Below are 14,798 nucleotides of genomic sequence, written 5' to 3' on the forward strand. Positions count from 1 at the left end.
CAAAGCGGCCTTCAATTACTATAGAACCCAGCCTAGTAGTATCGAACCTTTACCATAAATTTTCATCCCGTCATAATATGTCATCTCTTGGTTATCTCTGATACTGGTTATATTATACCTACGTAAAAAATTAAATTAAATTAATTTTTATTTATCTCAGAGGAGAAAAACGATATTGCCATGCCGTTTACACTACTTGCAGTTTGTTTAAGCTTCTTCATTCTAGCTAAAAGTATTATACCATTATATTTGAAATTTTCCAGCAAAATTATGAAAATAGCTGTTTTTCACATGAAACACCTCCTACCGACTCGTAACAGAATTAATATCGTGATATTGACATGTCAGTCGGCAGCTCCTATAAATACTCTTTAAAACTAAACTAAGTTCGTCGAAATCGGATTAGTAAAAAAAAATTATTCAACTTTTCCTATACCAATATTTGACCCTTCCCCACCCTTAATTTGACGAGATAAAAAAATAGCTCAAACAACAAAAAGTTTTCATATCAAAAGTAGATTAGGTTAAAAGTAAGTTTTTTTCTATTTTACAGTAGCGAATTTTTATCAACCTGAAAATAATTTCCAGCTTTTTCTCTTGGCCGATGTACCTATAATTTTTTTTCTAAGTTGTAGGACTAATGGTATATTCACTCAGTCACGACCAAATTCCAGTCCGGCAATGTTTATTGTTTAGTAGTAGTTAGAGCGTAACAATAACCAAAAAGCAACACTAATGAGTGTTTTAATTACTTATTGTTCAGTAGGTAAGAAATGAATATTTGAAATGTGACAAAATAAAGTTAACAACGAAAATCAATAGCTTTTTTAGTTAGGCATCTTCTTCATTTCGATTTAGTTACTATTTATCTCCGAACTGCCATGTTTATTTACGACATAGCTGTAGTAGCTGTAGCAGAAGCACCAACAATCATTTCCATTTAATTAACCACCAAAGTCTTATTAGTTAAATTTATTTCTTGTTGCACGTTCTGTACCTCAAAGAAATGTGTTTCTTTTTGCAGGTGCGAGACGTACATTCATGTAACGTACGACCAGTTGTACTTAGCAATAGGCACGCCGAAGCAAACGGCAGTGGAAAATTGTTTTGCATTTTTCTTACTATTTTTATGTGTGTATTAATTTTTATTTCTTGATTTTAAGTAATTAAACAAAAATCTGCTGGTGTTTGTCTTACGATTCGAGTTTCAAAATTTAATCAAGACGTTCTTTGATTCTTTTTAATGACCTCTAATACTCCAATTGACCTAAATTTACTTTATTATTATTTAATTTTAAATTACAATGCATGTGCATTTTGGGAAAGTTCTTATTTAAAAGTTACTGTTTTGTGGTCGTCTAAAATACTACAATGTATTTACTAAAAATTTCAAAAGTTCTTATTAAGTTTAACATCGTTCTTTTATGGCGTCATATTTTCTTGTTTTTTACTAGAGACAAGTAATTTTTCTCGCACATTCGATAACCAAACTTAATAATTATAATTAATCGATGGTTATTGCCACGTGTTGCTTCTCATTCTACCGCCCATAAATAAATCACCCAAATATAATATCCTATCGAAGATTCCCACTGCTCTGATCTGCATATTTATTACACTTCTAATAGCGAGTCAATAGAGAATATTATCATTTTGGTAATTTGGTAAACTGACCAAAACATTCAAAAACTTTTTTCTTATCTAATTCCGCTATGCTAAAATGTGTTTGTTGGTATGACAACACAATTTTTAAGTTTTAAAGTAGGTGCTGAGACATTTGGAAACATCACATTTAATTTTTATGAGTGTAGAATATTTTGAAACCTTAGATCACTATCGTCATTCACACATAGATTAAAAAATCGATTTGGTTGTATTGGTTTCAAATTATTTTAATTAAATTATTAAAATGTTCGATTTAATTTAAATATGACAGTTTCCGAATTAGACTATTTAATTGTTTTCCAGATTTCTCGTTCTTCTATTTTTTAAAGAGCAAAATAATTTTTTGAGGTTTAGTATAAAGGTTTTCGTTTTGTAGAAAACCAAAATAAAGATGGCAATGCCGGAGAATTCGACGCATCATATTAGAGAGAGAAAACATATAGAAATTTTAAAAAATGTTTCATTCCAGCATTCAGCAGCAGTCAGTATGTTTTACACATTTTGTAAAAATAAAAATAATACCAGTTCAAAGCTCATGATCATGCTCAAGTATCGTTTAAAAATTTCCTTGAACTCGATTCACTCGATGTGATTACGCAGAAATTCCTAAATATCAGCACTAACATGAAGCGAACAAATAAGAAACACAAAAAATCGCTTTAGTGAGGACGAATAATGGTCGAACATCGAAATATATTTCGATAGCACGATTTATGGGGCCGAAGGAACCATTCAATGTAAAACAAGATAAAATGCTAAATTTTGGCCATTTAGAAATCCGACCCTGGCCGACGTTTCGGTTTCTTTATTGTACACCCGAAATGCGATTGACAGAAATGCGGGTGAATATTTGACATTTTAAGCCGTAGGACTAAAAGCAACGAAAATAGTCTAATCTACCACAGAACTTACAAGTAATTTTACGTAATACCATTGCGACATCATGAAAATGAACCTGTTTAAAAATTCCCCATATACTTTTTAATATTTATAAATTCTTTAAAATCATCCACGGGACCACCGTGATACCGATGCGTGCGCTGATTTTATCGAAATTGATCGATGAAGTGTGCAACAAGTAGAAAATCAATTATTCAAAGATTGTTGTGTAAGACGAGAAGCGTATAATCCTGCAATGGGTGTTTAAACATAAGAATCATTACTACACGGTATTATCTTACAATTTTCAAAACGTATTAATCATACTTCGCGATTATTTATGACTTCTTCGGGTATCCATGAACAAATCGAACACAAATAGCTACGAAAATCAATAGGAAACTAAGATAGCTGTAGTTAATTATGGTGGGTTTTAACGTAGGTCCACGTTATTTGCTGCGCTGATTCTTGTTCGATTGAGTGGACTGTATTTTTCGAATAACTTTATTTTTTAACTTTTACAACTTAACAAACTTTTACAACTAACAAACAAAGGAAAAAACATATGAAAATGAATAACGAAGCTTAACGTTTGCTAGCACGGGTTGTAATGTCGAGACCCAGCGTCCCGTGGTCTCTCTTAAGGGTCGGCAGCGCCGATCCCTTTTTTGCAGGCAACCTTTTTTTACGGTGCTCGCGATGTTGCCGTTGCTGGGCAGTTTTGAGGATTGACCATCCCGCCGGCCTTGAAATGTCCAGCGGACTTCAAAGCGCAGAAATATTGATCTCGTCCACGGGTAACGGGCATATCTTGTTGATTGACCGCTTGGCTATCCCGTTCCTTGTGCGTATGGAAACCACCCGCACCAAGTTGTCGGTTCCAGGATGGACTGCTACAACGCGACCCATTGACCATTGTAACGGCGGCAAATTTTCGTCCTTGAGTAGAACTAACGCATCCACTTTGATGTTTTCGCATTTTACGTGCCATTTTCCACGCTGCTGCAAAGTATGGAGGTAGGAATGACTCCAAAGCTTCCAAAAATTTTGAACCAATTGCTGCAACTGATGGAAATTTTTCAAACGATTGCTGGGAATTTCGGTTACGTCATGTTGAGGTGTGGCTAATAAATTTCCACCTATTAATAGGTGTCCTGGCGTCAGAGATTGTAGGTCCGTGGGATCACTTGATAAGGGAAGGAGAGGTCTCAAATTTAAGATAGCTTCAATTTGTACAACGACTGTATATAGTTGTTCGTAATTTAACTTTGTTTCACCCATTACCTTTTGTAAATGATTCTTAAATGACTTTATAGCGGATTCCCAAATTCCACCGTGATGCGGAGATCTCGCGGGTATAAAATGCCAAGTAATGCGATTTTCCAAGAAATAATTACTTTGAGTTTCATTGCTAGCAGTTTGAGCAACGCTTTCGTAGAATTTGTGAAAAATGTTATTCGTACCCACAAAGTTTTTAGCGTTATCGCTGTAAAGATGCTTTGGAAGTCCTCGACGGGATACGAAACGCTTAAACGCGTCCATAAAGGCTTCAGAAGTAAGATCTGTAATTATCTCTATGTGAACCGCTTTTGATGACAAACAAACAAACACCGTCAAGTAAGTTTTGATCAAAATTTTTGTTCGAGTTTTGGATGCCTTAGTAAAATAAGGTCCAGCTAGATCAATTCCGGTGAATGTAAAAGGTCTAGAGGGAGTAACGCGAGGTTGAGGCAATGAACCCATTTGTTGACTTATATTAAAAGGTTTTACACGAAAGCATACCATGCATTTTCTCAAAACGCTGCGGATCTGGTTTTTTGCGTTCAGCGGCCAGAAATCCTCTCTTATCCTCTCGAGAATAAATTGGGTACCAGCGTGTAAATATTTTCTGTGATAATGTTCAATTAAAAGCCTAGTGAAATGATGTTTGCTGGGCAAAACAATTGGATGCTTATGATTAAAAGCAAGATGAGAATTTTTCAAACGTCCTCCTACGCGCAGTAAACCAATTTCGTCGATAAATGGACTTAAAGCAAGCAACTTGCTGCCTTTTGGAATGTTTTGATTTGAATTTAAACATTTAATTTCCGTCTGAAAAACTTGATGTTGAATATTGATACATAATTTGGTAATTGCATTGTCAAGCTCACATTGAAGCAGTGTATCAAATCGCCTTGCCTTTTTGTGCCTTAAATTGTAGCCAAATCGCAATACATATGCGGTGATACGAATCAATTTTCGATAAGTTGAAAAACGTTCTATTAAGCCAAGATTATTTAATAAAGTAAAAGATAAAATGATGTTTTCTTTTCGCGCCTCAGGTAAGTCGGGCATATTAACAATATGCGTTTTAGGCCAGGAGCTTTCTTCCTCGATAGGAAAGGTAGGACCTTGAAACCATTTTTGGCAATTCTTTAACTCCGATAGGTTTAAACCACGTGAAATAATATCAGCTGGGTTATTTTCCGATTCAATGTGTTTCCACGATGAATTTTCACTTAATATTTGTATTTCCGAAACCCGATTCGAAACAAATGTTTTCCACTTGTTCGGTTCCGAATTAATCCATGAAAGTGTTATCATAGAATCTGTCCAACAGGTAACTGAGGAAATTGGGACTCGTAAAATTCGTACTACTTTCGACATTAACTGGGATAAAAGTAATGCGCTTGATAATTCTAGTCTAGGTAGTGTTTGTGTTTTTAAAGGTGCAAGTTTCGATTTTGCACAAATTAAATTTGATTTTCTTTCCCCATAGGAATTTTCGGACAATGCATAGATGCATGCGCCGTACGCGTGCATGGATGAATCGCAGAAACCGTGTAAAGCAATTTTAGTGTAGTCCGGGCTAAAAATTTTGCGATCAATCTTTATGTCATTCAACGAGTGCAAGTTTTCCAAAAAATTTGACCAATTTTCTTTTATGCCTTGCGGTACTTCGGAATCCCAATCTGCTTGGATTTGCCAAAGTTGTTGTAGAATTAATTTTGCCTTCACCACACACGGGTTAATGAGGCCTAAAGGATCGAATAATTGTGCAACACCGGAAAGTATACTTCGCTTTGTAATTAGATCGGCTTTAATAGATAAATTAAAAGCATAACAAAGCGTATCACTAATCGGATCCCAAATAACCCCTAGAGTTTTGGTCTCCTCGCTGCTCCTTATGCAAAATTCTGAATTTGTGTTAAAATTATCATTTTCTAGAACACTTAGATCATTCGATCTCCACTTACGTAAATTAAAACCTGATTTTAACAAGGTAGCCGAAACATTTTGCTTAAGTTTTATCGCGTCAGAAACATTTTCTGCGCCCGAAATAAGATCGTCAATATAAAAATCTTCCATTATGATTTTTCGGATTTTTGGATCTGTTGAATTTCTCCCGATTTCATTAAGTGTACGCGTTGCTAAAAAACTTGAACTTTTTAGTCCATATGTAATCGTATTTAAATTAAAATGAGCTATTTCGTGCGAGTGATCCTCGCGCCAAATAATTCTTTGCAAAGGTCTATGAATTTTGTTTACTGAAACCATCCGATACATTTTCTCGATGTCCGCCGTAAGAACTATCTTGTGAGTGCGCATTCGGACAATAATATCAAATAAATCACTCTGCACCTTCGGCCCTAATTTCATTACTTCGTTTAAACTTAAGCCTGTTGAGGTAACGCACGAGGCATCGAAAACTACGCGAGCGCGGGTGGTGCAACTTTGATCCTTAAAAACTACATGATGTGGAATATAATATGATAAGGCGGCTTCATTTATTTCCCTTTCAGTTAAGCGAGTCATGTGACCCATTTTTTCATACTCCCGTAAAAAGGAAATATACTGAGCCTCTGTGTCGGGTGCCCTGGCTAGCCGCTTTTCAAGAAAATGTAAACGTTTTATCGCCGTCGGCAGTGATTGACCTAATTCGACATAAGAATCTTTCAGCGGTAATTTTACCTCGTATTGTCCATTCGAATTGACTCGCGTATTTTCACGGAAATGGATTTCACAATCGAGTTCCTCGTTAGACAATTTTGAATGTGGATTATCGACGTTTTCGAGTTGCCAAAACTTTTCAATTTGTCGACTTAACTTGTCAACATTAAGAAAACATTTACTATCCGATTTATTGTCAAAGCCGTTACATTGCATTGGACCAGCTAACACCCATCCAAGTTTTGTATTTTGCAATATGGGATTTTTCTTTCCCAGTTTCATTTGACCATAATTTAAAATGTCAAAAAATATAGTTGCGCCGAGTAAAACATCAATGCCTTGAGAAATGTTAAAGCAATCATCAGCTAAATGTAAATGGCTTGGAATACTCAGTCTAGTAACATCGAAAGAATATTGTGGCAATTCAGATGTTATCTGGTCGACAACTAGAAGTGGCAACGATGCCTGGTATTTATTGTCAGTAGAAATTAACTGCGTATCCACTTGACAACAGATGTTGGAGGGTGATCCGTTTATACCTGAAATTGACAGGTCCAAACGTTTCCCTGGTAACTTAAGTCGCTCAAAAAATTCTTTAGTGCAAAAGTTAGATTGACTCCCTGAATCTAATAGCGCCCGACAGGAAATAAATTTATTGTCGCTGTCAAGAACTTTAATAACCGCGGTGGCTAATAATACCTGATTTTTATTTGGCAAATAAAAATTGGATGTTAAGGCGACCGTTTTGTCTTCGCTTATATTATCGATTTGTGGTTCGTTGTTTTTGACATTTTCATTTATTTTGATTTCGAGTTTAAAGTCAGGATCATGCAACATGGTGTTATGGCGTTTATTGCAAATTTGACATGTTTTTCCCTTGCAATCATCCGCTTTGTGGCCGATTTGCAAGCAGTTTGTGCATATTTGAGCCCTTTTTAATTCGCTTAATCTCTTTTTAATTGACATGGCAAGCAATTTGCGACACCTATATGTGACATGCGTGTCCTGTTTACAAAAAGAGCACCTGAATTTAAATTTTGATTGGTTTGAATGCTTTTCGTTATTAGTAACAACGTGAGAATGCGTTTTGTCCTTGCTAGCAGATTTATTGTCTATTGTTTCTAATAATTGACATTTATTTTTAAGAAAATTCAATAAATCTTCTAGTTTTGGGCTTGTTATCTTGGTAGTGGAAGCTTCCCATTCTTTGCGAGTTTGATTATCTAATTTGCTTATTGTTACGAATATTATTGGAGTGTCCCAATGATTTACAGGTTCATTTAAATTTTGTAGCGCGCGAGTATTTCGCTGAATCGTATCGATTAGCTTACGTGTTGCTACGTGCGACTCCCTAGGCACCGGAGCTAAATCAAAAAGATTTTTCACATGATTGTGAATTAACATTTTTTTGTTTTCAAAACGCTCTTTTAAAAGTTCAATCGCGACGTCATAATTAGTTTCGCTTAGCTGTAATGAGTGTAAGAGTTGCGCTGCCTCACCTTTCAAATATGACTGCAAATAGTAAAATTTTTGAACATTTGACAGATCGATTCTGTTATGTATGACTGACTCATATATTTTGAAAAATGGTATCCAACCCTCGTAAGAACCCGAAAAAAATGGAACATTCATTGTTGGTAAATTTGGAAGTACATTATTAGAATTGCTTACTTGTTGAATTGGACTTTCGGTTTGTCTGCTTGCCATCGCAAGCTTTTCTAGTGACTCTGTCATTGTAGAAGCTTTAGAAACTACCCTGAAATAGTTGTCTTCAAATACATCGCGTTCGTTGACTTGCGAAGCATCTAGTATTTCTAATTCTGATTGAATTTTATCGAACTCTTCCCATGTTTCTTCTATCTTTTTTAGGCGTAATTTTAATTCGGACAAAGATGTTTCTTGTTGCTCAAATTGGGAAATTCGCGACTCGAATTTTGTTAGCCTAGCTTTTAGAATACCCCTTTTATTTATTATTTATTATTTTTCTCGAAATTTAATACTGCGCACGTACAAATCCGAATGACAAACTAGGAAAAAACTAACTAATAAATTGAAAATATTCGAGAGTGAAATGGAATTTTTGGAAAATGGAATGGACCTACTTGCTCTTTGTCGACACCTGCCGTCTGCTGGTTGCCAACCGCCGTACTCGCTTCAATTCTATTCGACGTAATCCGGCTCGAAGGACCAAAATGGTGGGTTTTAACGTAGGTCCACGTTATTTGCTGCGCTGATTCTTGTTCGATTGAGTGGACTGTATTTTTCGAATAACTTTATTTTTTAACTTTTACAACTTAACAAACTTTTACAACTAACAAACAAAGGAAAAAACATATGAAAATGAATAACGAAGCTTAACGTTTGCTAGCACGGGTTGTAATGTCGAGACCCAGCGTCCCGTGGTCTCTCTTAAGGGTCGGCAGCGCCGATCCCTTTTTTGCAGGCAACCTTTTTTTACGGTGCTCGCGATGTTGCCGTTGCTGGGCAGTTTTGAGGATTGACCAAATTATGTTCTTTTAGTGGAATCTGCTGGTTTTAACATTCAAATGGTATTTGTCAAACTACGTTAACAGAACATTTTAATCGTATATTTCTTGAAACGATAAGAAACAAATAATTGATTGAATAGATTGTCCTTATTGCTTACCTCAGGACAACAAAATAAATCATATTTACTTAAACTAACCTAACTAGTGCAAAATGACTATAATAAAATAGTTAGTAATAATATAAAAAAATAATTATTTTTTACATATCGTTCGGTTTGTCCAATGCAATTTTCGTGAGATTGCTTAAAAGGTCACTTCAATATTTAATTTTATTTCTTCTCGTACAATCTTGCAATGGGTGTTTAAACATAAGAATCATTACTACAGAGTAATATTTTACAAGTTTCAAAACATATTAATCATATTTCCCAATAATTTATGACTGTTTCAGATAACCTTAAACAAATCGAACACAAATCGTAACGAAAATCAATAGGAAACTAAGACAGTGGAATCTCCCGGTCTTAATATTCAAATGGTATTTGTGCAAACTACGTTAACAGAAGATATTAATCGTATGTTTATTGAAATGATAAGAAACAAATAATTGAATAGGTTGTAATTATTGCCTTCCTCAGGACATCAAAATAAATTATATTTGCTTAAAATTATCAACCAAACTAGTGCAAAATGACAATAATAAAACAGTAGTAAGAATATAAAAAATATATATTTTCAACATATCTTTCGGTTTTTCCAATGCAATTTCCATGAGATTGCTTAAAAGGTCGCTTCAATATTTAATTTTATTTCTTCTCAAGAGAGGTCGATTCTTTCATTTTTCTTAATCATGATAGAAAGTTATTGGATATGAGAAAAACTTTTATTAATGACATTTTTGAAGTTTAAGTTATATGTTTAATTTTGCTTATCAGAAGATGAAAAATCGCCTAGATGAACAAGTTTTTCGTTTGGTGTCAAAAGCATTATGCTCGCTTTATTGTTCCTATATTATGTACGTATAGGACACAAAGTTGATAAAATTGGGGCAAAATAACACGTTTATTTATGTAAAGCTTTTTATTTCTCATTATTTCACGAAAACACCTTTTTTGAATTGTCATTTTTTTGTCATGATGCAAAATATAGTCTCTGTATTGTAAATGTTTCTAAACATTTCAGAGTTCGCTTTTCCAGAGAATAAAGATTGATTGAACTGAGGTGGCTTTTACTTGATGAAAATCCATTTATCAAAATAAATAAGAACTAAAAGTTCAGATTTTCACGAAATTGCTAGTAATTTCGTGAAAATCAGAACTTTTAGTTCTTATTTATTTTTTTTAATAAATATTGAACTTACACGCATTAGAATTTCAAGTTAAATTATATATATCCTGGAAACAATGTTGAAGCAATTTATTATTATTTAATATAATGAAACTGTTAACAAAATTTCGTGAAAGCGTGAATATGAAATCCGCCTACGACAACGGAGACCGAAGTAGAAACATAATACAAAAATGACCGGGGCGACATTGTAACCATATCTTACCCGTCAGACAAATCACCTCCATTAATAATTTCACCAACTGCGGATATTATTTATCCAACGGATCAGCATCACCACCGAGGAAATATAAAAATCGAGATTTACAGGGTTACCACAAGTAAAGCAAGTATATAAATGGTCAACTGCTTAAAAAGTAGAGTTTGTACAAGTTTTCCATCCTAAAAAAGAGAGGTTATTTTCGGACACCATGTATATAGGTGTCCGAAAATAACCTCGAAATATTTTTGAGGTCAAAATTGTGGTAAGTTTTTCTCTACAATATTTTTGTAATTCCTGAGGACAAATTACTGAAATACAATAATATTATTCAAAACAAAGTAGGCGTTGTTGCAATTTATTGAGGAGCAATTAAATAAGTTGTTACTAGTGAGCAATTGGCATTCACAACAAATCTTTAGGGTTTCATCTTTGAAAGGCTCTTTTAGTGAGGAACTTTTGATGCATATTCATAGAAACTATTAGTTACGTGAAGGTTGAAGTGTTTTTATCTCCAAATAATATATAAATTACATTAAAAATTGCAGCACTCAGTAATTCTACAGAAAATGTATTAAATTTTAGGTCATCAACAAGGCTATTGTATAACTTAACTCACTTGTAGTACTGTTTCCATGATTTGTATTATTTGTATTGATTTTTTTATATTCTTATCTACCTTTTATTTAAACGCTCTGTAGAGGCCATATCGAATCGCAAAACGCTTATACAAAATTCCGGATTAAAAAAATAAAGGACACCACCACGTTTCAGTTCTTCAAGAAATTCACCTCAGAGCCGAGAAAAGTAATGTGTTTGGCATAAAAATGAAATGTACCCGTGTAAAGGTAATTTCGGGAGATAAATCATCGGCTTCGCTTAATTCTTAAGTTACGATGGCGAGTTTACGAACGCGCAGCAACAGAAGTAACAAAAGCTCACTGAACCACTGGCGCAATAAATATACACAACTATTGTATCCGAAAATTTTACAAAACGCACTAAATGCGCTGTTCCCTATTCTAAAATAGTGAATTATATACTCACAAACTTGTAACTAAAGGTTGTTCCTTAATATACTATAATGAAGTAAATTGAAATACAAGGATATCAGTTTTACAAAAACTTACCAATTTGTAATTTTATAATGTGCAGTTATTATCATAGAGACATGTATATATGTATATGCAAATAATTTTATAACATTTTAATTGATTGTAACTTTTTTGTTTTTAGGGATATCAAGGTAAACGAAAAAACAAAATGTAGGGTTAGCAGCCAATTTTTTTCCAAGTGACTTATAAAACAGAACACTATCAATTTTTGACACATAATCCTATAAAATATGTGTTTAATAGAACATGTTATTCCACTCGTTTTTGACAAATCAGCAAAAATGGGAAATTTCAAAGAGTGTCCTGACTGACAAATAAAAATGTTTATGTCTGACATATTAGTAAACGACGTTGATGGTTGAATTATTGTTCACGTCACTATTATTAAAAAGGTTTTTCTGGAATTCAGCATCCGTGATATCACTCTGCTTCAAGTATACTTTCTGAATAATAAAAGTGCAACGGCAGCTCGTCCTCAGTATATTAGACGTTATCCAGAGCATCGAGCTCCTTCAAAATAGATATTTCTAAGGCTGGCAAAGAAATTTGGGGAAAACGGTAACCTATTAAATGCTAAAAAGGTATGCCGGAATCATAATGTTTTAAATGAAGAAAATAAGGTTAACATATTAGGATTCGATGAAGCACATCCGGTTTCCTCTATTACTAGAATATATGAAGAGTATTTCTCGATTATCAATACACTCAGTTTTGAAAAAATATAAATATAATGCATTTATATTTCGTAAAACTCAAAAACTAAGTACAGAACAATGTCAAAAGAGGATTTATTTTGATTTTTTAAGTAGACATAATGATAATAATCAATCAATTAATATATGGTGTGGTGTCATAGATGAGCATATTTTGGGTCCGATATCTATAGATCAAAAGGAAATTGGAGATCAATATTTGCAACTCTTAGAGCACCAATTACAACAATATATAGAAGATTGTTCCCTAAATATATCAGCGCCGATTATATGGCAACCAGACGGTGCCCCTCTTCACAATGTTGTGCAACTTAAATATTTTCTTAACTTGGAATATCCCAGGGGTTGGATAGGGAACGGCGGAACTATTAATTGACTAGCCAACAGCCCCAACTTAACTTTAATGGATTTTTTCTTTTCTTTTGTAATAATGTCGTGTAACTTCAGCAAAGGATTTCAGAAGCAACCAATCAGTTAAGAGACAATCCGGAAAGGTTATTAAATGCGACATATCATACAATTATAGCGTATGAGAATTGTGTTCAGGAAAATGGTGGTCACATACAGCAGTAATTAGAATAGTTAAAGAATTTTTTATTTTAGTGTGTCTTGTCATTTTTAAATTTTTTGTTCTACTTTAATTTGTAAATAATTATTGTTGTTGCAGTCCGTCACGGAACTCTTTGAAACTATATAAAAATTCCAAATTTTTGCTGATTTGTCAAGAACGAGTCTACTAAAACGTAAAATGTGTTACATCATTGTAACCGCAATTAGATATTCTATTAAACACATATATAATATAATATAAAAATATGATGTAGGCTTATATGTCAAAAAATTGATAGTGTTTTGTTTTATACGTCACTCGGAAAAACCTGGCTACTAACCCTGCATTTTTTTTGTTTACCTTGATATCTCTAAAAACGAAAAAGTTACAGCTAATTAAAATGTTGTCAAGATAAATTGAACGCACGGTACACTTGATTCACCTTGTCTCTGAAGTTCTGTTTAATTTGTTTTTTTTATAAGAACATTCGAACAGAGAATTAAAAGATATTAATTTTATTTACGGTTATAGCAATAGTAACCCGCGTGTCGCTGTATGGGGGTACGAAAGATGGTTTTCAGAAAAAAATATGATGTAGGCTTATACGTTAGAAAATTGATAATGTTTTGTTTCATACGTCACTTGCAAAAATTTTTGGCCACTAATCCTACATTTTATTTTGTTGTTTACCTTACGATGATATTGTACAGTTTTCTTTCCTAAGTTATAGACCTGTCGTGATTCGTGACAGAAATATTTTCATTATGGATATATGTATGTAGGCTACCCTGTAATTGAACATTCTATAGTGAAAATCTGTTAGTTTTGGTTAGTTTATATTATAAGTAAGAATAAATACATGAAATCATAGATTATTTAGCAGCACCCCTTAGAATATATCTACACCTATAATAATGTAAACGTGTAGAAGGAAAAAGTCATTGATGAAGCAGACTGTTATCAATATTTATAATATTTTAATTCAGTACACCTAAACAAAATTGGTGCAGGTATAGAGAAAAGATTTTGTTGAGCATAAAATTTAATGTTGCTAAAAAGTCATTAGGAGTCCGCCGAAATAACTCAAAGAAAAGAAAAATATTTTGGACAAATTATATCATTTTTAATATATCAGTAAAAGAGACCCTAGAAGGAGTTTTACTTTAGACCACATTTTTATATTATTTAGGCAGTGAATGATAAAGATTCTTATTTGAACCTACTCTTGTGGAAAGTTCGTGGTAAATTATAATTCACGTACCGTAAAATTAGAAAATGTATTAGAATAAATTTTCGAATGTGTATTTTATTAATGGACACATCTCTCGAGCGGCGGTTTTTAAAGCACTCCGCGGGAGTCGGGCCGTTGTGATTTACACCACCTATGTAGGTTTTTGGTTTAATAAAGTGTAAAAGACTCTATTTTTCATATTAATATTTTTAAATTAGCCCGGTCATATTTTACGTTTGAAATGAGAATTATAAATTACTTAGTCACGCTTTTTAAAAGCGGAGATTCATTGCGTGTCGCGTTAAAATACGATGACAATGAAGTTTTATTTGTGTCATTACTCGGTAGAATTTTAAAACCGGAAAAATGCCTGATCGCTGGAAGATCGTTAAGCCCGATTTACATAGTTGTAAGTATAAGTGTCAGCTGTGCTATTTCGCTTGACTGAATTTACCTGAGTAGGTCGCTATTCGCACATGCCTATGCGTTGAATTAATTAAATTAATTCGTTTACGTAGTTATCCTTAGCGAAAGTGATCATCTAAAATTGATTGTTTAAAAATAGAAACCTACCTCTATTGGCTTTTGTGAATAAATTTGCGATTACTTAGTAACGTAAACCTAATTTTGATTGCTAAATGATTGATGATGATGAACATTACATCTCTTTTTCCAAACTT

At 33.5% G+C, this 14,798-nt stretch overlaps 1 protein-coding gene across 1 annotated transcript in view; it reads right to left on the bottom strand.

Moving 5' to 3' along the window:
- Positions 1 to 3,309: 3,309 nt before the first annotated feature.
- Positions 3,310 to 14,798, bottom strand: part of LOC132705097 (uncharacterized) — a 31,357-nt gene continuing 19,868 nt past the window's right edge. Inside the window, exons 3-4 of the mRNA XM_060675528.1 lie at positions 8,146 to 8,379; positions 3,310 to 7,986 (exon numbers count right to left, since the gene is read on the bottom strand). Of these exons, the coding sequence (XP_060531511.1) occupies positions 3,310 to 7,986; positions 8,146 to 8,379 (4,911 nt within the window). The remainder of the gene's footprint in view (positions 7,987 to 8,145; positions 8,380 to 14,798) is intronic.

Source organism: Cylas formicarius, unplaced genomic scaffold (assembly GCF_029955315.1).
Source record: "Cylas formicarius isolate icCylForm1 unplaced genomic scaffold, icCylForm1.1 PGA_scaffold_7__23_contigs__length_41026272, whole genome shotgun sequence".
NCBI lineage: Eukaryota > Metazoa > Arthropoda > Insecta > Coleoptera > Brentidae > Cylas > Cylas formicarius.